This window comes from Opisthocomus hoazin, chromosome 11, assembly GCF_030867145.1.
Source record: "Opisthocomus hoazin isolate bOpiHoa1 chromosome 11, bOpiHoa1.hap1, whole genome shotgun sequence".
Classification (NCBI taxonomy): domain Eukaryota; kingdom Metazoa; phylum Chordata; class Aves; order Opisthocomiformes; family Opisthocomidae; genus Opisthocomus; species Opisthocomus hoazin.
Window position 1 is genome coordinate 20,908,112 of NC_134424.1, and position 24,716 is coordinate 20,932,827.

Here is a 24,716-nt window from a genome sequence, read left to right on the forward strand (position 1 = left end):
TGTCTTTGCTTGCGTCACATCAATTCATTAATTTTCCAGGTTTATATCTTGTTTTTGAAATCCCAAAATGGATTTTAAAAAGGTTCTATTAGTAGTGTAGAGACTGGTTTTGACATTTATTCATCTGTCTTTAAAAATAATACAATAAAAGTGGAGTCGTGGGTCATGAAGTTCAAGGAGACCCTCAGCAAACTCAGTTGTTTATTTTCATCCTGAAAATATCTGGTGCATTTTCAGGTAGCTTCACTATATCCATTCCAGTTTTCCAAAACTGTAAGATACATCCTTACCAATCTTCTTGCAACCTTCTGATTCTGTCTCCACCTTTCACACATTTGGGCCTCAGAGATGTGATTGCTCACTGCTGAAACAAAGACAAAAAAGAAAACTGCAACACTTTATTGCTAAAAGAGTCTAATAGTTACCTTTGTAGGAGATTCTTTTTTTCAATCATTCAGTATGTTCCAGATAATATCTTGTTTGAATAGCCATCTGCTCGTATTTTTATTCAAGCTGACAAAAGAAATCAGGACAAAGAGAAAATGACTGCCCAAGAGGGTAACACTGAAATATATTTAAAATTACTGTATTATAATATTGTCTGACTACAGTATTTGCAAATTTTTAAGACGATTAGCCATCTCCTGAACTAATTGCTTCCAAGGACCACTTTGGTGGACAAAAAGAATAAGAAGAGAGGCTGAGTTAATCAGAATTTATTAGTAATAAGCACACAGAGTAAGAGAGAGCACTATAAGAAGTCCAACAGGGAGACCTTTCACAAACCTCATTTTTTATAAGTGCTGAGGAAAGCATTTCAACTTGCTGAAACAAAAGGGAGCTGAATATACGAACCAATGTAGTGTGAGAAGGTTTGTAAGCATGAGATGCAACTAATTTTCAGCTCACATTAACGTAATTAGATTATTATCAGTCATTAGAAATACGCAAACTCTTATTGCAGAAGTATCAATCTTGCTAAGCTTTATTTAAATAATTATATTCAAATACTTACATCCTCTTTTAGTTTTTTGGGAAAGAACAATATTTTTCACAGCCTTAAACCTGCTCCATAGCTGTGTATTGCCAATGTGGTTGAATTATGCAAGTAATGCTAACTGTTTACACAGTAAGCTAAGTGTTTTTGGACTAAAATGGAGTTGTAGAAGTCTAAAGTACTATTATGAATATGCTTATCTCAGCTTTCCTGAAAGATTATAGATTTAATTAAAATATCAGTGTTCTTTTGTAATTAGCAGATCATTATAATATTGTGATTGAATGAGGCTTATGTTTTCAGTACTTTTTTATAATTTTAGGTCATTGCAACCATCCCAACAAGTAGGCTAAAGTTTTTAAAGGAGGCAGGGAGGCTCACTGAGAAGGAGGAGGTCCCTGAAGAAGAACTCAATGAAGATGTTGAAGAAATTGATCATGCAGAGAGAGAACTTCGACGTGGACAAATTCTCTGGTTCAGAGGGCTCAACAGAATCCAAACCCAGGTATGCTAGAAGTAAATGCCCACATGATCTAGAAAAAAAAAAAATGCTTAATCTTTGATCAAGGCAAGATAATGTTATAAGGAAAGCCACAGAATGTTTGTGGGTGTGAACTTGTGGATGGTACTTGTTAATTGCTTTACTATTTTCAAAGGAGGAACACATGAAAAAGTAAAGTAGGTGAACTGAACAAAGGTGTGCGTGTATAGCAGAAGAGATAAAGTGAAGAGATTATAAAATGATACTATACAAAAATAGGAATACTTTTTTTGAGACTTGTGAATGGACATTCTTTTTCTACTTCAGTGATGACAGCTCAAAATAGTGCTACTTGGAAAATGCTAGCTGTGATAATGGCTAGCAAAATGTTATGTAAGACTTTCTAAAATATACTGGTTTCTTTTGTCAAAAATATATTGTTGCTGCCATTTCTGCAATAATAGAATAATTTAACTTCTTGAGTCTAAAGTAACATTTGATTTAAACAAAAAAAATTCTTTTCTGTTCTGGCACTACTGTGTCTATCAAGATTAAAAGGAATCGATTTTCTTTCCTATTAGGTAATGAAAAATGTGGTTCTGGATTTATTTTTAGTAGTAGGGACCTATGCATCCATTAAGTATTTAAATATATGTGTTGGCTGCTATGGACGATTTCTTAGAAATCTCTATATTTTTATTTAAAAAAAAACCCCACAACTTTTATTAAATACAAAAATCCATGGCATTTTTTAATATACTGAATATTTGCACTGAATCATGGTGCTAAATATAGTACAAATGAGGTTATTTAGTAAAATTTGGCCTGTAGTACTGAAAAAATTATTTGAACTATTTCACCTTTTTCATTGCAGTGAATTAGCATGTTTTATAGCATTCTAGTGCTCTCTAGTTGATCTTTCTAAGATCAAGTATTTGTGCCAGCTTGCAGAAGAAAGTAGGTCTGAAGGACAGATATGTACTCAGCATATCAGATGTGAAGGTTTTACGTGATGCTTACAAGAAAAAGAAGTGAATAGTTAAGAAAAACATTTTTTTCTTTAAAGAATCTTTTAAAGACCATTTTTATCTCAGAAGATTTTTATTTTTGTCCTCATTTAAGATAAACAGTACTTTCTCCCTTATCTACAAATCGATACGTTTTTTTCTGGAGAAAGAGATGCAGCCATGCATTTTAGAAAAAATGGGGGAAAGCAGGTAACTGAAGCTAGGACAGTTAGGTTTCTTTAGTGCATCCACTGAGCAAAAAAGAAAGGGTGGAAACTGCTGTTAGAGAGATTAAGGGTTTAGGTAAATTCCCAAGGTTCTGTGGTAAGTAATTAAATACGGATCTTCAGCTTTGGGGTTGTGTGTCTTGACTCTATTGAGTCAGGAGCACTCATCATCAGAGAAAATTCAAATTGTCACGGTATAAAGGTGACAGGTGCCCAGGTAATGGCGATCTTTATGAAAAGATGACCTCTAAATGTGCATTCTTTTCTTCCTGATGGCTATAGGAGGAGTGTTGTCTGTTGGCATTTCTGTCAGGATGTCTTTCTGGTTGTGGTGAGTGTAAACAACAAGCACAAAAAAGCAAATGACATCCTTTCAATTCTTTTTCTAGTCTGAGAGGTAGCTTTTAGTTCTTCTGCATATCTTTGTCCACTTAATCTACAGATAAATTATTATTCTTTTACACTATTTAAAACAAAATGAGCATTAATTATATTTCTTTGCTAACATCCATCTTAGTTTTCTTTCTGCTCTTAGTTGTAGAAATATCTTCAGTAGGATGTGTTGTTTCTCTCCTGCCATGAGGCCTCTGTGATTTTTGTTCTCATTTTGTTTATTCAGTGACTTAGATTTTTACATCCATTTCACATCCGTGGAATGATAATGAAAAAAGGAAATGGGCCAACAGATTGAAAAACAGTTCCAAGGTGTCCACTGGAGAGTGATGAACTTACATGCAGGTCAAATTAGATCCATTGTTGGATGGACCTTGAGTGCATTTTCGTGCGCTATGTGTTGTGGCCCATCCAAATGAATTCATGCACTTGTACTGCATTTCTCAGGAAGCCAGCTAAAGAAGAGTTGATGGAAGAAGATGAGGATGTCTGTAGCATCCTTGGGGAGCTGGAGGATTTGCAAGAATCCTCTGATGTCTAATGCACTTCTGGAGATGCGGAAGAAGAAGGTAGAGCATCCCCTCGCTTTATATATGTAAGAGGATGACAGTAAGATTAGGAATAAACTCTAGACTCTCACGATTAGATTGATCATTCAAATTCTAACAAGACCAGCTTCCACCATCATACGCTTGCGCTGTGTATTAGATCATCTTTATTTTTGCTTATTTTCTATTCAGTCATTATTGGACAGATGGCCACAGCACTCAAGAAAAGCCTTCACTCCTGAAACAGTTATAAAGAATCTATGATAGGGTTTTTTTTTGCAGATAACTGACAGATATCCCTTGTAATGCTCCAGTAAAAACTCATCCAAACTGACAAAAACTTTGCAGTACTAAAGACATTTTTTTCTTTTTTGCACCCTCTCTCCAGACAGAGCATTCAAAGCTAGGCACCAGAGAAAGGATTTCCCCTGCTGATTCTTCATACTGAAATGCCAGATGTATTTCTATGAAGAAGTGAATTTACTTTAAAGAAAGGTGTATGAAAAATGCACATAACTAAGTCAAAGAGACTGGCTATCTACTTCTGATTTTCTTTTTTTGTTGACTTTTGTTCATTTAGATATTTTGTTGTCTTATAAATACACTATAGGGCTTCTCTGGATGGATGTATGTTCTCCTCTGAATGGAAGAGTGTTTCCTTACTGGATGATGCTCTCAGAAGACCTCTGGCATACTAAGTTTCACAAATGACTCATCCTAGTTATGCAAGTTTCAGAAAGATATAAAGGTGGTCTCAAATTGGATAAAAGACAGAACTTTTCAACTTCTGCTAGTTTTCAGTGTTTTTTTCCAAGTCTTTCTTGCAGTTCTCAAAAATTCTTCATTCTGAAGGAATGACAGTTGAGACCAGACTGATCATACCATCTTGGCAGGTCTAACAGAATTTGGAAAATTCAGCAAGTTCACCTTCAGGCAAAACTACATAATCTAACAAATGAAAATGACTGCATCTTTTTTAATTGTATACTAAAAAGTTTCTGTAGTTACCTCACATTTGAGTATGGAAAAATTGAGAAGTGTGGAGGATTGAAAAATTTTCAAGCTACATGTCAGATTTTTACAGCAGCCCTGGGCCTTGTTCTTTCCTTCTCTGCTTCATTCGGCCTGTAATTCAGTTTGCTTTATCTGCTTAAGGTGGGAAATAGCTGTCTAGAAAAATTCTGAGAATAGAAGCAAAAACTGAAAAATATACAGGTGCCATGTTAACTGCTACTGAAAAAAGGTTATTCGTTTTTAGATACTAAAAAATACATAGAGGTGCTGTGCTGCATTTTCTTTCCCTTACTTTCTGCATTAAAACTTTTCCCTTGAACCACTGCAAACGCTATAGCAATGAAGATCTTTCCTGGCACGTGGCTTTGAAGTTAGATAAAAGGCTAGCACCTCGTTTTATGGCCTTGCTTATAGCTTTTAATATAGAAAACATTACAGCAGCCCAGTGTAAGTAGAATGGAAACTCTGATTTCATGCAGAAGAGTGGTTTTCTTTTTTTTTTTTCTTTTTTAAATAATATCCTGGTTGGAGATTAGGTGAATGATACCTGGGTCCCATTAACATTAATGACAACAGAAATGCTTGCTGAAAATCTGTTCTGTGTTAAACAACGGAAAAATGTTTGTTCTGCCAGGACTATTCTGCTAGTATATGATCTTTCTCTTTTTTTAAACTGCTAATCACTGGTATTTTTATTAGCTGTGCGTACCTCAGAATACAGATCTTGTAGCATATAGAACATACAGAAAAATGAGAGGTGAAAAATTCTAACCTTACAAATAAGATTCAAATGTAGGACAGTGTTTTTTTTGTATGTGAAGGGCTATAATCAAAACATGATGGCATCTTGTATTTTGTTGGAAATTTTTCAAACTTTTCATGATGCATGACTTATCATTTACGTCTCCTTTTTAGCAGCTTGAGTTGTTCTAAATACCTGCATTCTTTTGTGATCAAAAAAATACATCCTAATTTAAAATGCTTTATTTATTTATTTATTTATTTCTATGAACTCTTTGTTGTTTTCTGGTTTTGAAAGATAAACTTTTGGGCCAAGCTCTTCTCCTCTTATTTCTTGGCTTCAGGCAGAGCACAGCTTTGTATGTTCAGCTTTTAAGATTCTGAAAAGGTTGTCATCCTCCCTCTATGAATTATATCCATGAAGATCTGTAGTTATTTTCTTCAGGAGAATGAGTAAATTACATGCCTGTAATTCTTGTTCCCTGGAGAAACTATTAAATACAGGCCTTCCTTTATATTTTCAGTCATATACTAAGGTCTTTCAGTTTATAGGAAGATATTTGTACATCTAGAAATGCCCTTTGGCTTAGGATTTATCATCTGTGTCTTCCACAGTGATACGCACTTCATGCTCTCAGTAAGAGTCTTTAAAATCTTTTTTGAATGGTCTCTTTTGAAGAGTGCTCTGTCACCTGTGTTAGATCATGAAAACCCAAGATCTGTATTTAATTCTACTTTTGTACAATGAACATTTCAGGTGAGTATTTAGTATGCCTTCATATATAGCCAGTGGTTTGAGCTATATGCTTTTTTTCTAGATGCCAATGTGAACCTTAGCTAGTAATTCACTGGTACCCCTATTCCATATGCTAACTCACCTCATATTGTGTTTTTTTACTGTGATATTTATATTGGACATGTAATTTAAAATAAGTCTGCTGCAGAAAACACTGAGAGCAAAGCTGTAAAATGTTATGACGACTGCTTAATGCTGTACATCTATTAGTGTGCACATTTAAATTGAGGTTGTAAACAGGACTCCTTGGTAAACAGTGGGTCAGTGAACAAATCAGCTGCTTCATGTACATATAGTAAAAGTTCAGTGTAACAATTTTACAGCAGTAACCTTTGATCCCTTTTACAGCTGGCTGTGATGGGATTATTCCCATAAAAACATGCAGGAAAGTAAACAATGATGTCCAAAGATACGATTATGGGAGGGGATACATCCATATTAGTAAAGATGAAGCCATATGAATTTGTTTAAGCCTAAGACTGAGCACAGCAGAAAATGTTACCAGTTTATTATAATGCTTTCAACTTGGGAAATCTAGGAGGGCTTGCACCAAGATTTTTGCTGTTTTAATTAATAAATATGCCACTTTACCTTCTCCCAACTACTTCCTAGGCTGTGTATCTTCGGAAGTCTGGGTTGCAAGATACAAATGTGGGAACAGTGGGTTACTTCAAATAAGTAGTTGGCTGAAATCTAGTTGATACTACTATTGCTGCTTTGTCATGTTGTGGTTGTACTAATGTATCAAAGAGGACATTTTGGTATATGGAGATTTGTAGCATATATTTAGTCTTTGATATTATTTACTGCCAATCCCCAGCTCTACATTTGTACAGAGAGCCTGCTTTTTATTGGGTTATACTGGTGACAAAGAATGCTTTGAAATACTCAGCTCTTTTTTTAACTCGTCTTCTGTGGTGATGGATAAAGTACTCAGGAAGATATCCAGGAGGGGTATATCAAACGTAGCATACAATACACATATGACAATAACAAGTAGGAAATTGTAATGTTCTTTGCTGCAGTAGTCGATCCATTTCCTCATCATTTTCTGTGTGATTTTAAGTACTCTGTATAAAGATAAAATACTAATCTTTGTTAAATCTCTAGTTATAAAAGATCATCATTCATTATCACTATGCTTAATTTATACAAACTTTCATTATAGAAGAAATCAGATATAACATTGGAACACTTCCCGTCTTATCAAGCTACTATACTGACAACCCTGGTTTTGTAAACAAAATGGAGTCGTATTTTGAATATTTTAAAGGGGTTTTTTTGGATTGGTTTGGTGTCGTCCCCATCTCCCTTGCCCCCCAATTCCAATTAAGTGACTGAATTTTCCTCCCTCTAGAAGAACACCTAGAGAACAGTAACAAAGTAATTTTATTCTCAGTAGCAAAAAGTGGAGATTAGCTATATCAAGTATTCCAGTTCTATTTATTTACATAAAAAGATTGAAATTTTAAAGATTGTTATTTCAAATCTTCTAGTTGTTTAAACTGATGCAGCTCCGCTGCCTCCTATGGAGCTGTTTCGTTTTATCCAGGCAGAAGATTTGGATCATTTCATATCTAGCAACATTAAAAGGAACAGTTGAAAGTATTTATTTCAATTGAAGTAAAACTGTGTGCACGGTTGATTTATTGTTTTTCATTATTATTCCTGTCAGTTATGCAACTGTATCCATACTTTAAGCAACTTGTCTCATTCTTTCCTCCATTACAGATCGAAGTAGTCAATACTTTCAAGAGTGGCACTTCCTTTCAGGGGGCTCTAAGGAGACAGTCCTCCGTCACAAGCCAGACCCAGGATGTAACCAATATTTCTAGCCCTAGTCACGTATCGTTATCCAATGCTCTTTCCTCTCCTACCAGCACATCTGCTGCTGCGGCTGGGCGTGAGTGTGTATTCTTAATGCATCAGATCTACAGAGATGCCAACTTATGTAGCAGTCATTTGAGACTAAGCTACTTTGCCCTTTCCCATTTTGTCCTGTTATGTTTATCAGTTTACATATACCCAGAAACACATAGCATGATTACTTTGTGTACAGCAGATACTCTCCATGATTCATTACAAGTTTTGTTAACTTACTGTTAGAACAGGAATTTCTAGTCATTTTCTATCTAGTGTATGGAGATTCTGATTTTATTTGAGGCTTCTGTGTCGTGTTTTCTCAATCTTATGGGATTGTCTACTGCTTATAAAATATATATTTGAAATGGTTCTAAAAATATCTTGTATTAAGCAATACAGCTTGTCAGATAACAGATCATTCCATCTGGAAGACTGTACGTAATATAGGTCACTCATGGCCAAGAAAGATGTACTCTAATTAGCACAGGTACAGGAAAGAACAAGGAAATAGAGAGTCTAGTTTGTGATGCAAGGCTGAAGGCTTAAGGTTTACATGAATGGTGAAAGAATAGATTTATCTCTAAATTCACTGGGAGGTAAGCATTAAGAAAGGAGAGAGCTAGACAAGTTAAGGGACAGCGTTGAAATGACAAAATAAATGTGGTAACAAATTTCTTTGTTAGGAGAAGTTTTCTAAACAAAAGCCTGACACAGCTTTCTTTTAGGTGCAAACAAAGCATCTAGTGAAGAGGTAGCAAAGTGAATAAAAACTTAGAAACGACTAATAAGAAAGGGCTGCTTCACTAACAGTAAAATTGTAGTTGCTCAGGAAGACTCTTACAGATCTAACTTTGTTTTTATATTTTTATTTTTATTTATTCAGGACTGTAAGCAGCTATTTTGTTTTACAGCGTAGTCAGCATTAAAAGAATATTTAAATTTATAGAACTCAGATTGCAAGCCTGTCACTTACTTTACAAAATAATGCAGTATATTCCTTATGCAGGTTTTAGCAAAAAGTTGGCCAAACAGACAAGAAGCCAGTCTCGTCTGTCTAGGCAACAGAGAGAGACAAGGCAGACAAGAGGAGGAAATAAAATTCCAGAACTTCTGGAGAAAAAAAGGAAGCTTGACCTTTCCATTCAGTTTGAGTGCAGCCCCCCTCAGTATTTACACATCAAGCATAAAGAAGTTTTAGACATGCATTACAAGTTTTTATGCTATTGAAAGTCAAAGGAGAAACTTTGCTTTTGCTAAGAATCCAAAGAGCCATTAAGGTTCCAACTTTGGTGGTTGCTCCCTGGAGAAAATTTGTACCTTCCCCTGTCTTGTTTTGGTGGAAGTTTCGCTTGCTGTCTTTTACTCCCACAGCACCAACCATTTCAGGGCAGAAGCACAGTCAAGAAGAAAAGACATTGAGCTGCATGCGACTGCTGTGCCACAGGCACTATAACCTACTTGTGAGAACCCAGAGCCCAAGTTCTGTCATTTCCACACTAAGCAGGACACAAAACACCACACACAAACCAGCCTTTCACCCAGAGAACGATTTCCCATAATAACATTTCTACATTTGAGCAGAAAATAGAGAGCAACTCATTCTGCTGTGGTAAATGTTTCAATAACATCCTCTAGCCAGCAGTCTGAAAGAATAGATCTAATAAAATTAAAATAGTCATTTATCTTCCCTCTATTTTCTCCATTGCAGCAAAGCAACTAAGAATTGAATAGTTTTGTGTCTTGACAAAGCCCTTACTAGGTTATGAACTGAAGTTAATTAATAGGAGGAGGCCTAATCTGCTACAGTCTTTGGTGTCTCTCTTTATTTGGAAAAATAAAACAGATCTATACAGCTTGTCGGCTATAACCACATTTATTCAGTAAAATAAAAAATGTATGATTGATTTGTTAAGCTACCCAGAGAAATGTTTCTCCATTGCAGAGGACAGTTAGAGTTTGGGCCTTTTAAAGTGGTTCTTCTGGACTGTTAGTATTTTATTACTGCAGTGTAATGTCTGTTTAGTATCGAGTCACTGTGTGCTTCAGATTCCCCTTAGGAAATGTTTTGATTTATTAACGCAATGGCACAAACCTAATGAATGACAGTGAAAAATCAAAAGGGGAAAAAAAAAGGGGTTAATTTTTAATTTGGGTATTTCCAGTTGGTTATTCATCTTCCAGAACCTGGAAAACCTCTCCAAATCCAAATTTCATAGAAATTGAGTATGGTTTTGTGAATTGGCATTTTCTAAGAAAATGTCAGTTGCAAAATGCACGTCTAGGTCTATTTTTCAGCTCCCTGCTTAAAATATATGTGGTGGGATGGGACTGACTTCTTTCCTCTCAGCTACTTAGAATGAATTAAACCCTAAATTATTCCCTTCTTCCTATGGGGTGGGAAGGAATAATGGGATAATTGTACCTCTGATTTTGAAGCCTTCTCTTCAGGAATCTTAAAAATATTGCATATGCAGATGTATTATGGGGAGTATCAAAGGAAAACCTTAAGGGTACAGCAAAGACGGAAGGATCTAATATGTGAAAGGGCCCAATACAAGATACTGTCAGGAAGGTTCATTTTCAGAGAAATGGTGCTCAGCATGTCGCAACAATCAGGATATTTCAGGTGTCATTTTGGGCACCCAAAATGCAGAGGTTCTGATATCAAAACATAATAAAAAATCTAAGCATCACGTGATGCTCTATCAATAAGAATATGTAAGGCTAATTTAACAGAGCATTTATGCAGTTCTTTACTAATTGTATAGCTTTTTAATATAGAGTTAATTCTGACGTCAGCAATCTGTAAGATTTCTTCTGCAGATTTATAATAACATTTTGGAATTAAAAAAAAATGTACTTTCTCTTGTATTTTGGGGCAGATTAATGTTTGATTCAAAGGTTAGTGCATGCTTAAAAAGAAACCTGCCTGTCAAATGCAGACGCATCTACAGTAGTTTGTGAAACAGATCAGCAAGTTACTACCTGAAATTTTCAGCTGTTCATAACTACAGCACATTCAAGTCTTTCATAGAGTTGTGAAATACCTTAATTAAAAGCAATTTATACAAAGGAATATTTACTACAGTACTAAAGTCTCCCTGGTTGTGCTGATACTTTTTAGCTGTCATGGTGGTTTTGCCAATAACAAATTACAAATTTCTGGATGTCAGCATTAATTCATAACAATGAGGTCCATATTATGAGTTTTTTATCTCTTTTGAAAAATGTTGCATTTTTAAATATACATAGTGAAAATTTCTGCAAATTGAAATATTGCATTTTACATACTCTGGTAAAAGTAGAAAATTTAATTAAATGCAAACTAAATCTAGAAATAAGGCTCTGTGTGCAATATGGTCTCGGGCAAGTTCTCAGGTTTTGCCATATCATGTGTGGGAACAAACAGATACACATATACACAGACAATCTTCTGTCATTGGAAAGCTGTTAGACTACAGAGTTAAAAGTGGTTTTAGATACCAGGCTATCCCATACCAGCTTTGGTGGATATTCATTTTATATGCATTTCTTTCTACATTTTATTTTCAGAAAACGAAATCAGACCCAGTGGGGCAATGGAGCATCTTTTCTACTTCTGAAGCTCAGAATTAGTAACACAGCATGTTAGCTTGTGCTTAAAATCAAGTATATGCTTAAAGGCTTTGGTACTACGTTGGTTAGGTAGAGGATGAGTAGATCTAACTGTACACAAAGTAAACAAGTTATTCTTTATCCTAATCTGTCTTTATCTGGTTCTCAGATGTTGTTTATATTATCAGTAACCCCTTCAAAACAACATGGTTTCAAATTTTCCAAGACATACACACGTTTAATATTCCTTTGTACTTGTTTTTCCTCCTTCTTCCCATTGTCATATATAGTTAATACTGTTCCTAAGCGGAAGCAACCAGAAACTGCAGGTCCCTTACAAAAAAAAAAAAATCCTTTCTTTCATTAAGGTTATAATGAAAAAATACTGTTAAGTGTAGGAAACATTGGGGGAACAATAAGCAAACAAAAACAAACCCCACCAAAAGGCAACCTCCCAGATTACAAATCTGCTGTAGTTTCTTGTATTTGCAAGTTCCTTTTTGTTTGTTCTGTTGAGTTCTGTCATTTTTGTCTGAGATTTTTAGAACTGAATATTTCATGCAACAGTGGCCTCAAATAAGCTACTTTTAAAGATGAAACAGGAAAAAAATACACAGTGCTGACTCCAAATTTCATAGCAGCCAATTAAAATCTTACCAATGAATCACAAAATACTCTCAGAAGTATTTTTTCACCATACAGATCTCTGAAGGTTTTTTGGGCTGGTTGGCTGTTTTTTAAAAAGTGTTTTCAAGCTCAAAGAAGAGCATAGCACCCTTAAGGCTGTATTTTTCTCTGTTTCACTGTTTGGAGGGGGCTACAATCTTCAAAAGTGGGGCTAATTTGCATGGAAAGACAACTTTTTTCATTTGCCCTTTAATTAAGGAAATAGTTGAAATGTATCAGACTTGCCAAGAAGCTGTCATTTGTAGCTAGCTTTACACATGCAACATTTGCCTCGGAGTGACGCAAGGGCATCAGCATCTGCAAATTTTGTCAAGCTAACGCAAGACATTCAGCAAGCTTAATTCTAGTGTGTATTACAGTCCATTTATTAATAGATAATTTTGAAGAGAGAGCTTAGTTTATCTATTTGTAATCTTTTGTGTATGAAAATCAGATTCTTTTGTATCGAGAAAAATTATTTACTGATCCAGCAGCTTTTGCTTTTCTATATTTCTTACATATTTAGTTTCCTACAAATGTAATTATGATTCAGCTGGACAGACTTTAAAACTAAAACTTAAGATAACATCTTAATCTTTGGATCAAATTGTCTCATGAAGAAAAATGGGAACAAGTTTCTTTAAAAAATACAAAAATCTTCTGTTTTAATAAATATTAAGGAAAAGATTACTGTCCAATATTGATCTATATTCAGATCATAGACCAAGGCAGGTGGGCATACCAGTCTTAGTGAAGGTGTCAGTTGCTTTCTGTGACAACTTGGTATGATTATCAGATGAGGAAATGGAATAAGCAGAACATGACTTTAAATGAAACCAACATCTAAAATTATGTTTATAAAAGTTGCACTGTTTGGGAATGTCGTTAAACTAACACCTGATAGAGACAGAGATACCATACTAAAGCTTAGAAGTTCCCACCGGTTATAACCAAGATTTCATGATCCTGCTAGGATATGCAAGACCAAAATCAACTTCTGTATATCTTCCCTGTAGGGAAACTAACTCGTTTTAAAGTCTAGATATAAAATCAAGTCCTCAACTGGAGGTATGGCACAGCCAGAAGGTTTAGACTCCTAACACAGAAATATGTTCTTTAAAAGGGTTGTATATATATTTAAAATTTGCCAAATCTGATACAAAAATGTCAGACTCCATAATTTTGCAACAATCCTATATTAAAGAAGTTATGGTATGTAAAGTGGAAGCCCCGCACAAGATTCTGATCCGATGCTCTAAAATTCAGTGGAATAATAGCCATGTGAACCTTTTGTGAAATGAGAATCAGGCCTGAGGGTTTCACAGAATATGTAGGTATTCTGTTTTCCTCTACATGTGGTTTGACTTTTGAGCAGCACTTACTGGATTTACTGCATATTTACATAGAAAGAGAAGCACACATAATGTTATGCATGTTTCACTCATGAAAGCAGAAACCTAGAAATTGTAATTTTTCTAAAATTTGTTGGTTTTTTTTATTTTATCTTTGAATTAGCTCAAGTTCTGCATCATGCAATCCAGACATACTGGCCACAACATTTACACGTGACTCAAATACATGCAGTATCTCCTCCTGTGGATACCTAATCTGATTTTACTCACCTAAAACTGGGAGGATTCAAAAATAAACAAAAACAAATATGCTGAAGATATGCCTTCTGTTTCAAAGTTTTACATATGCAATAGTACTTGACCAAACTCATTTACCTTTGTATAGCTATAGTCTTGGTATAGAATAGTATCAGTTACGCATAAGAGTTGGCATCTCTTTGCAAAATTGACCTCTTGTTTACAATTTGATACTAATCACCTTACTGATCTTTCAGTATTGAATTTATTTGCTTTTGCAGTGCCCTACTCTCTACTGTCTGAATATTAAATGTGTTTGTTTTCCCAGAGGGCTAGAGAACATTGGACAAAAGGGTTCAGCAGGAGAGAGTGAAATAAAAAGAGGTTGTGAGTCTTTAACCTTGAGCCTGAAATGAATGTGAACCAAACTCAAGATACTTGGCTTATATGAAGCCAGGTAAACATTCGAGTATAAGCCCACACACTACCAACCATAATACATCTGTTGATGCTTAACAGGCCTTGTATATTTTGCCTAGATTGTTGTACTTACGAGTGAGATTCTGAACTTCATCTTTTTCTTCTAATGGGAAAAATTTGTAGTATCTAAATTTCTATTTCTTTTATTTTTCTTGCCTGATGCAGTATAATACATGTAACTTTCAAGGTGAGATGAAACTGAAGAGTTTTTTCTGTTGCAGCTACAGAGAAGAAAGAAGTGGAAACTTATAGCAATGTCAAAAATGTCCTGAAGTGTTGTCCCCACAGTCTTTTGTTTAAAAGCGGTTCATTTTTTTTTGTTGTCTCCATTACTGTGAGAAAAGGGAGCTGTATCACACTGTTTGTCTTCCCTTGGCATTGTCAGTATCATAAAGAAATATCATTACATGAGCTCTGCATAGGTCATAATAAACCAACACTTTCTAGGTTCTATCCATCATGGGTATGTCCCTGCTTTTACATGCTGTACAACCATAACAACATTATATGAAGTTCATCCGCTTTATCTCGAAAAAAGTAATGTGAGCTTTCTTTCAGCAGAGCCCCTAAACATTTTTAGACCAGATATTACATCAAATCTTGAACTTAAGCATGTATTAAAAGAATTTGTTGCTGTTGGGTCATGCAACTCTAGGTAAATAATATTTTTCAGTTCTTAGCTTGAATATGGTAGTATTGTTATATAGAAATGCCACCTTTGTATCCAACAAAACCTCTACCTGTGTTTCCACTAACATAATGACAAAAGAAAGTTTTGTTCCTCTAAGCAATAACTAGACACATTAGGGGACAGACTATGAAGAAGATTTTGAATTATATTGTGTTGTAGAAATTCTGTCACTGAATAAGGTGTGACACGAAAAAAATAAATGTCGTCTTCTAGAAAGAAGCCAATCTAAATATGCAAAATTTAAAGTTGGGGAGGGAGTTTCTCCTTAAGTGAGAAATGAATGGAAAACAACTATACATCTCTGAAGTTGTAGAGAAATTTTGAGAAGGTAATTTTCTACAGCTCCTTAGTGAAGAAAACTTATTAGAAAGCTAACTTTATGTATTCTCAGCTTTAGGGATTTGTCCAAGTTTGGCCCTTATGCTACCATTGCATTCAGAAGATTAACTACTTAAGGTATCAGCAGATCTGAATAGTTCAAAGATAATATTCCCAGTAAAAATCACTATGAGCAAGTAGAAGCTATTCTAGTAACATCTAAATGCTCCTGCAAGAATCGAACAGTCCATGCCAAAACTTTGCCACAGATCTTCACACAAAGCGATACGACTGCTGGCTGACTGCACATTCTGCAATCGTATTGTCAGATTGTTGTGTAAACACATCTAAGCAAAAGATGTTAGTGTAGTGTTTTCTTTCAATGGATTAGTTTAAGCAGTCAATGAAGAGGACCATATTCAGGTCATGGCAGGCAGGTTTTCATAACTTGCTTTCAAATACAACCTAAATCTATAGTTTTCCCTCAGCTGTGTAAGATGTTAGTCAGCTAGCTAGACTGACTAACAGCTTGGTATTAAATACAAATTAGATGCCAACTTTTGGTATTAGATGCAATATAGATGCTTTCCTTATTACAGAACTTGGAGTCTCATAAATGGAAATCAGTTCCTCCCTTGCTAACCTGTAGAGGCTTAAATACAGTTTGTGCAGCTTGAAGAAAAGCTTTACTTTCACTGGATTCTGCTGGATCTGTTCAAGTATAATATCAAATTGCAAACCTTTTTATTTAAGTAAATATTTACTTTATTAAAAGGAATTCACCTGGTAAATAGAACCTACATCTATGCAATAAGAAGTGGCTGAATTCAGGCGAATGAAATTATTTTGCTAGTTGGTGAGATATAGCAAACAGCTACAACTGAATAAGATGGCTGTTATTTTTATTTAATAGCAGAAATAATAGGTAGCTTTGCAGAAAATGTCACCGTATCAGCCCATACTGTAAAGTAGGCATGATACAAAAAGTTTCCTGATTTAAAATAGGACAATATAGTAACAAGTTTTTAAGATTGCCTTGACAAAATATACTCTCTTTTTTAGATTGTTCAATTACTTTGCAGTTTTAAAATACAAGATAGAAAGGCATAGCTAATGAGGAATTAGTATGTCACCTTTTCTCCATGAGTTCAAATCATATCTTTAGTAATGCAAATGAATCTCTTAGCCCAGTCTGTTCGCTATACAGAACCATCACGTAGCACAGGGCAACTCAGAGATTCATCTCTCATAAAACCCTGGTTTATAATTCCAGGTGCTCTGTCAAAGAGGTGTTAGGTACACTATATGATTATAGTGTGTAAAATTTATTCTTATCTTCCTCTTCCACCTCTTGCCAACCTCCTAAAATCTTCTAGTATCCTAAGACAGGACAAGCTGTTCTGTACCACTTCAGTCCTCTTATTTTGAGCATAAGCAGTCACATGAACCACTTCTTGTACTGTGCCCTGCTGTTACCAGATGTGTGTATAAAGAGAAGGCAGAGTATTTGGACTGACCGAAGGCCATGTATCTGAAGATGGCGTGACTTCTGCTATTAGGATATTTGAAAGATGACGAATATCCAAAGTTAGAGAACATGAGCAAGCACAAAGGTCAAAGAGCTCAAAATACAAGTCGGCCTTTTTCTCAGATGTGCTGAAGTTCTGTACAACTTGTACAATTTCAATCACAGGATCAGCTAGATCCCACAGCTGTCACACTGTGGCCCCACGCCATTACTAAAATGCAGTCTGCCAATTCAAAGAGGAATTAAGGCTTTACAAGTTAGTAGTGTATTAGGCCAACCAATAATGTGCAGCATATTTACATGTAAAAAGATACACATACCAACCACCAAACCATTTCAAATGTGTGTGGAGAAGCTTTCACAATGCCTGCTTGCACCTTTTCTGCCTCTGCTGTGTTTTGGTCTCCCCCCTAAGAAATGCTAAAATTCCACTCATGAACTACATGGAAGTAGAAGGATAGAACTCATACTTAGTCATAAAACATTTGCCAACAGATCACGTTTTGCCATTCTGTTTTTTCCTCTCTGCGCCCCCACCCCCTTCCAAAAAGTTATGTTTTTTTCAGCAGTAAATGAGCACAAACCTTCACTTGTTTTCAGAACTGGTAGGTCACTGGGATGTAGACAGCATCCCTCCCTTTACCCACCCACAGAGGATGTGGTGTCCCCACTCTGCAATGCTCCTTACTCCGTTCCACTCATTTCCTACTGGGAAAGCAATTTGCACTGTCCCTGACAGCCTAATAAGCTGAGTCTTGTAGTTTATTTTCACCTTTGTTCTTACTGTCAGGTGGTTAATAACATTGGATTGACCCTGGCATAAGTCAGCTGACCAAAAGACTGCATATATGGCATAAATTGTGTCGCTTTCAGCACTTAACTCTACAGTTTTACGACTGAGACACAGAAAATGAAAGAGCTTGCTGTTTAACAATGTAATTCAATTCAACCCAACAATCAATACATTATTTTATTATATGTTTTACATATATTAAAAAGTTAAATGGCTAGAACAGTGGGTCTATACTCGAGTGTTTACCTCACATATGCATGAAGGAAAAATAAAAGTTGGTTCAACAATACTATGTTCACATTATCCAGGCTTCCAAGTGTAGTTGTTGTGTGCAAGTTATCTCTGTTTGTGTGGTAACTGTGACTTTTTTTCTTTTTTTTTCCCCCCTGTGGTAGCATGATTATGCTTAGTACTTTGTCTGCTTGGCTTTTTGTGCTCTTGGCTGCATTCATTTAGATTTTGCTTTAAACCATTGATATTACTTATAGTTTTTACACTTGGCTCCTGTGTGTGTGTGTCTCACATACCCATCCAACTGTGTCTATGTTCTGTGCTTTTCTGTTTGTGAAGTGTGATATGTTATGTGTAATGGTTTTTTAATGATACAAAAGAGACTTTTTAAATTAAAAAAGCCTTCCTACTTACTCACTGCAAAACTATCAACATGCATGGTTTTACATTTGCATTACAATTAACATGGCTTGTCTTTTACTAGGGATGTACCACACGAGTGGACGTTCGCTTTCTTTAACCAGTACTTCCCATCAGTTCTTTGATGGTTTTAAACTTGATTTATTTTAATATTGCAGTTGATACAGATATTCAAAATGCACATAACTGAGCCACTCGTTTATGCATATAACATCCAGAGACTGTGGACTTCAGCTGCCTGCACTGCCCTAACCATGTGCTACATTTTTCACAAAGTATTCTCTAACACAGTGTTGCCCTTTGAAGGTGCTACCTCTGACGCCTCTTTCCTTTTCTCCCCCCAGATCCGCGTCGTGAAGGCATTCCGTAGCTCTCTCTATGAAGGTTTAGAAAAACCAGAATCTAGAACCTCTATTCACAACTTTATGACTCATCCTGAATTTAGGATAGAAGATTCCCAGCCCCATATCCCACTCATTGATGACACAGACCTAGAAGAAGACCCTGCTCTCAAGAAAAACTCGAGTCCACCGTCTTCGCTGAACAAGAACAACAGTGCTATCGACAGTGGAATAAATCTTACAACTGATACAAGTAAATCAGCTACCTCTTCTAGTCCAGGAAGCCCAATACATAGCCTGGAGACATCACTTTAGCTGAAAAGGTCACAGCAAAAAAAAATTAAAATAAAATAAAAAAACCCACAGCAACCGAAATATAGAAATATATATATTAAAAACATTGCTGGCTGAAAAGCTGTTTGAACTCTTATTCACTCTGAGACAAGTGAATGAATTGTTGATCACAATGGTTTTGGAGAAAGAATGAATGGCTGATTTACATACCCTCCCTTGTTCCCTTTCAGAAAAACAAAAAAAATCCTCCTGCATGAATGTACTGTACACTTCTGGCCCTTCCTTCTCTCTTTTTGTTTCTTTTTATTTCTTTTTTTTTTTTTTTCCCCCCCTCCTTAAGCAGGAACTGCAGAGGACTTCTTTCTGAGGCTATTTATCCAATTCACTGGTCTGTGAGTTTTTTGAAATGCTTGTGTGGCATGGACTCAATTGTATAGATTAATTTAAATAACTTTTTTGAAGTTGCAAAGCTTAACTTGCACAGTAGATTTGCACCAGTTGGACAGAGGAACTTAAACATTTATGAGACTATATATAGAGATATATACATATAAGTATATACATAATTAATTATATATATGTATATATCTATCTATATATATATAGTTATATATATATAAAGTTTCTTTGTTGGCATGTTGCCTTGTTTCTGCTCAAATTGCTCTGACTATTTTAACTTATTTATGTCCTAAAAAGAATGTAATTTGTTTACAAACCTGTAGATAATATCCTTAACTATTTGTAGGGTTAAGAAAGCACTTCCTGCCGAAGTAGTATAAAAATGGCTCAGCTCAGCTCATTGAAAATGTCTGTAATATCGCACCTGGATATTTTATTACAACCGTGTTCTGATTTCTGCCTCTTTTTTTTTTTTGTTAAATAATGTAGATACTGCTAGTAAATAACAAAAGAAGCCAAAATAGAACACATTGGATATAGCATTGTGATCCTATATACAGGGAGGTAAAACAGGCTTCCTTTGTTTCAAATAAAAATCAAAATGATCAGGTTTTCTCTTTTTATTTTTCCTCCTAATCTGCTTGAATTCATTTTGGTGCAACATACAATAATGGAGGCTATTTCATTCTCTAAACATATGGTAATGGCTTCCAAAAATATTTTTAGAGAGATAGTATATGAAACTGAGTTGAGTTTATAAATATAATTTAAAATAAGTTATATTTGGTTTGTCTATATGGAGATAAAACTAATGTTAAAATATTGTGATATATTGTGTTAATCCTTTTCAGTTAGTAATTTAGGCACTTATTTCCTTACTACTTGCAAAGTATGGGCTGTTGGCATTTTGGATGAAAATCACTGTAGGTTGTTGCTTTGATTTTTTTTAAAGAAAAATATAATTTCTGCACTATTAGGTCTGAATGAAACTTTACTAATAGTATATTGAGATGTGCTTTGTGTGATTTTTTTTTTTTTTTTTTTTAACCAAGCTTGTCTTCTTGTCGTCACAAGGTATACTGTAACACAGTAATACATTTTACCATGAGCTTTCTACAAAGAAAGCTATTTTGAAAACCTGCAGTATGGAGGGTGAAGAATATTTTCAAGATGGTAACAGCCCTGATAACTTAAAATTTATGAGCTTATATAATTGCTATGTCAACCACTTGAATGCTAAGCACTTTGTGGATCACAGATTTTTCATAAGTAATTTTTGTATTTAATATAAAGTTTGCTTGGAGACTTTTCAGCATATGATCTTTTCCATAATTGTACAGTGCAAAAGACATTTTGAATTACACAATTGATTATGCCAGATGTGTTGAAAAACACTCTCAAACTAGCTTGATAAATTGATTTGTTAAGGTATTGCTGGTTGTCTTAAAGTTGGCTCATAAAGTGGTGCATCTCTGCAGTCACAAGAACTAAACCAAGCCAGAACTCTCCAAAACAAGATTAGACTCATGGCCAAACTGCAGACTGAACTGACTAAAGTGTTTTCAGGGTGCATCAAGACTATTCAGCCAGGTAAAACTCTAATCAGCTTGAATTGCCAGCTTCCGGACTTTCGTGTAGAAGCTTGAATGTTTTTGGCTTTAACCCTTAGTTCGCTATCTGATCCAAACTTTTCACTGAAGGTCTTTGAAGGTATATACAACTCTCTTTTCAACAGATAGTGTGACCCGTTTCTTAACAGTAAAACGCTAGCATGAAAACATAATTATTTTAGCTAACTCCTAGCAACAAAGTGATTGAAACTCAGTCAGGATTGTTCTTCGCTTTGTAAATATGGTGATTAACCTTTGTATAACATGTATTGGGTTTCTATGGCCTATTTGGGATATCATATTCAGAAGAAAAAAAAGTATTATCTATTTACAGGGAAGCCTCTAGCTTTGGACTTGAACATCTACAGAAGCTATTAATACTGGAACAATTTATTTTCAGCATCTAAGCACTGACTGTTTGCCTTTTTATTTTAAAACACTCTTCATATTTTTTCTTGGCTTCATTTTTTTTAAATTTTCCTGTAGGAGTACCCCTCCCTAAGGTACCATTTGCAGACTTGAAAACTGTTAAGAAAATGAACACTGCATTCTGTGTATATATAGTAAAACATATATAAACTGAGATGCATAGAACACTTGGGCTTTTGTGAGCAGAGACTGTGCTTTATGTATATGATGATAACTTTTTTTTTTTAAAGCAGAATAGCTATGACCTTTCAACTATCAGTCGTGCATCACAATTCCTTTCTTTTATTGCTTGACCTCTCTGTGATGGGAACAATGGATCAAAAACCAAAATGATCAGTTTGTTAAAATTCCCTGCAATATATAAATGCTCGCTCTCTACGTACTGTACTTAGCAGCATGAGATTTGTGGACAACAATACAGTGGTACATTGGCAATCCATCCCACTAGGGGTTATTAATATATGTTCATTCATCTGTTTTTATGAATTTTTTTATCTAGACAATAATTGTAAATAAAGAACTTACTCTGTCTGTTCATTTAATACTATGCAAAAGGTTATGCTTTCTATTGTTATTCTTATTCCTACAGTGTGATGCTGGAATGTTTGTGGTTTCAAAAAAAAAAAGACAAAAGTAAGTAAAATATGTGATGTAAATTATTTTATAGTTTGAAACAAAATGATAAAGTTTTACTCTTGCTGCTTTCTGTCTAATAGATCTCTCTTGGCAGGAGCACAAGTGGAAAATTTAAAGAAATAAATTCACAAAGCAGCATGAACAATAATGGTCTGAACGTAACAGCTTTCTTTATTTTCACCTGAAGTCATCAGATCTAGCTCTGTATTCCCACTGGAATATTTTAATGTAAAGGTGTATGTAAATCTTCTGGATTGGCAGTAAGAAGCCTGCGCACCAGTCAGTGGTTACACTGTCATATCACCCAGGAGATGAGTCAGCCCAGAGCGCTTTTAATTCCTGTCTGACTATGTAATGTCAGCGTAATGCCTAGAAAGATAACTTGGTCCATGCTGTGGTGGTGCATGGTGGTGGGAATGGCTGATGTGAACGCTGCAGCGAAGTTGGCTGAAACTGCTAAATATAGAATAAGTAAAATTGATGAAGCCTCTGTGAATTTGCATATGAAACAATAAGTTTAATTTTGGTCCTTCCTATCACTTTGGCCCATATCATATAGCCCTCCATTTATATATATTTTTTTCATCTCTTTCCCCCTCTGTCATGATCAGAAAAATGATCTTTGAAACGTTCTAGAACTGGGTAGTTCAGTCCAGGACTCGTGTCCTGCCTCTGAAGACCTTAAAAACTGTGCATATGTAGTGCCAGGGGAAAAAAGAGGGAATTCCCATTCTGGTGCTCAGACCCTCAGCCCAGAATTTCCTTCGTTTTTTTTCAGCTTGGACTAATGCAGTTTTCCACAAACTGCAATACAGCCTGTGATCATACAGTATTACTGCACTAGCAACAGCAAGGTACAGAAGTTAGCCAAACATACATACTGGGTTGAACTTCTCACACAGGGTGTGATGTCGCTGTCCCATAATCTCATTTTTAAAGCTAAAATGCTTCAAATTACAGACTTGCCTGTCTTCTCACCAAGATTTCAAGCTTTTACCCACAAATTCTGTATGACAAGAAATACTTGATAGCAGCCACAACTACAAGGAAATAGTACTACAACGGGAGAAAAGCTACTGCTAAATAAAAATGTATTCCACACAGTAAATTCAACAAAAACCCTACAAAAAATAGTTGTTAGTTAACAGATTTCTGGGATTAATTGAGTTTTACAACTGTTTTGGAATTAAACTATCTTCTGCTTTGATTTTGTGAGGTCAGTTTAGGTAACAGTCTGAACATCTCTTTTAATTCTCTGTCACTCATTTACCTCCTTCCTACACACATAACTTTATTTACAGCCTTAGTCCAAGTGCTTTTGACAAGACTCTTCATCTCTGCAAAAAAGTACACGTGCGTTGAGGTATTAGTAAGGAAGAGGACTGGGATTGTTCAGTGTTTTTTAAGCACTGTGTATATGTTAAGCTTCTGTCAGCTTCAGAGATCTGTTTTATGAGTTGCACCTTTTCCAGAGTGTGTGAGAAATACTTTTTTAGCACTGCATGGATGTGAATTGTACATGTAAATTGAGAAGAATAACAGGGAGGAAATTCCCCACTGCGCTAACTTCCTCTTCTTTGCATCAAACTGGAGATTCAGAAAGGCACATAGTATTTGAAGTTATTAGTCCATCACAGCAAACTAAGACTGATACCCAGATTCAAAATAAGAATGCCAGGTTTTACTCTTGCTATTCTTCCTTTAACCATACTAAATATGCTGCTAAGAAGATGACTGAGGGTAGTCACGCATGCCTAGGCAGAAAATTAGGTGCTGATCATGTATGCTGATGCTAAGCTAAATGCCACTGTATGTATTTGTCATGAGATGCTGTACTGATATGAAATGGGGGAAATGGTTCATAAATAACGGATGGAGAGGCAAAAAGAGCAAAGCAGGGAGAAGGACGAAGAAAATGCATGTGCATATATAGTTCACTCTATACTGAAATGAAATAAAATCTTAATTGCTTATTACTGGCTTGATCTAGGCATTGAGTTCTAATACAAGAGATACTCAAATAGTATTCTCTGTCTACCAGCCTTTTCCGACTAAAGTCCGAATTCATAAATTGGCTGAGGTTCCCAAAGCGAGGTCTAGACATCTAGCTGGAAAACACTGATTTACACAATTGTTTGCTCAGCTCTTACCCCAAACCTGATGTCTGTCTGACTATAAGGTTGACCAAAAGTAGATGATCTCCAGCATCCCCTTCCAACTTACTTTTTTCTATTATTCTATGATACAAAAATAAATGACATAATTTGTGGTATTGGTTTACTTCAATGTAGTAGTGCACTGTTCACACAGGCTGTGAGAGGACCAGGGTTCAACACTTCAGACTTCTGTCAGTGTTACAGTATTGTTATAGTTGCTTTTGAGGAACCACAAAAAGGTAAGCAATAGACATTTCTTATTTGTGTTTGTATTCCTGCAGCAGCATGAGACTTTGATATAATAAAGCATATTAATAAAAACTACATAATAAAATTTATTTATGGCCCCGATCAGGACTAGGGTCCACATGTAAATTGCCCTAGATTATAAACTACAAATCCATATTTCTAATTTTATCAGTACATGAAATCTGTTTAGGTAATGCTCAGTTTTGTTCACCAGCACATTGATAT

General features: G+C 35.3%; 1 protein-coding gene across 17 annotated transcripts in view; it reads left to right on the forward strand.

Annotated features, from left to right (window-relative positions):
• Nucleotides 1–22,234, forward strand: part of ATP2B2 (ATPase plasma membrane Ca2+ transporting 2) — a 427,775-nt gene extending 405,541 nt beyond the window's left edge. For 11 of the 17 annotated variants that reach the window (XM_075432731.1, XM_075432739.1, XM_075432740.1 and 8 more), the window contains 2 exons: nt 1,320–1,502; nt 18,722–22,234. In XM_075432731.1, coding sequence (XP_075288846.1) covers nt 1,320–1,502; nt 18,722–19,033 — 495 coding nt within the window. In that variant the 3' untranslated portion in view covers nt 19,034–22,234. Of the gene's footprint in view, nt 1–1,319; nt 1,503–7,935; nt 8,108–14,244; nt 14,301–18,721 lie in introns of all 17 variants that reach the window. The other 6 variants (XM_075432741.1, XM_075432745.1, XM_075432747.1 and 3 more) reach the window with 3 other exon arrangements.
• The last annotated feature ends 2,482 nt before the right edge of the window (nt 22,235–24,716 follow it).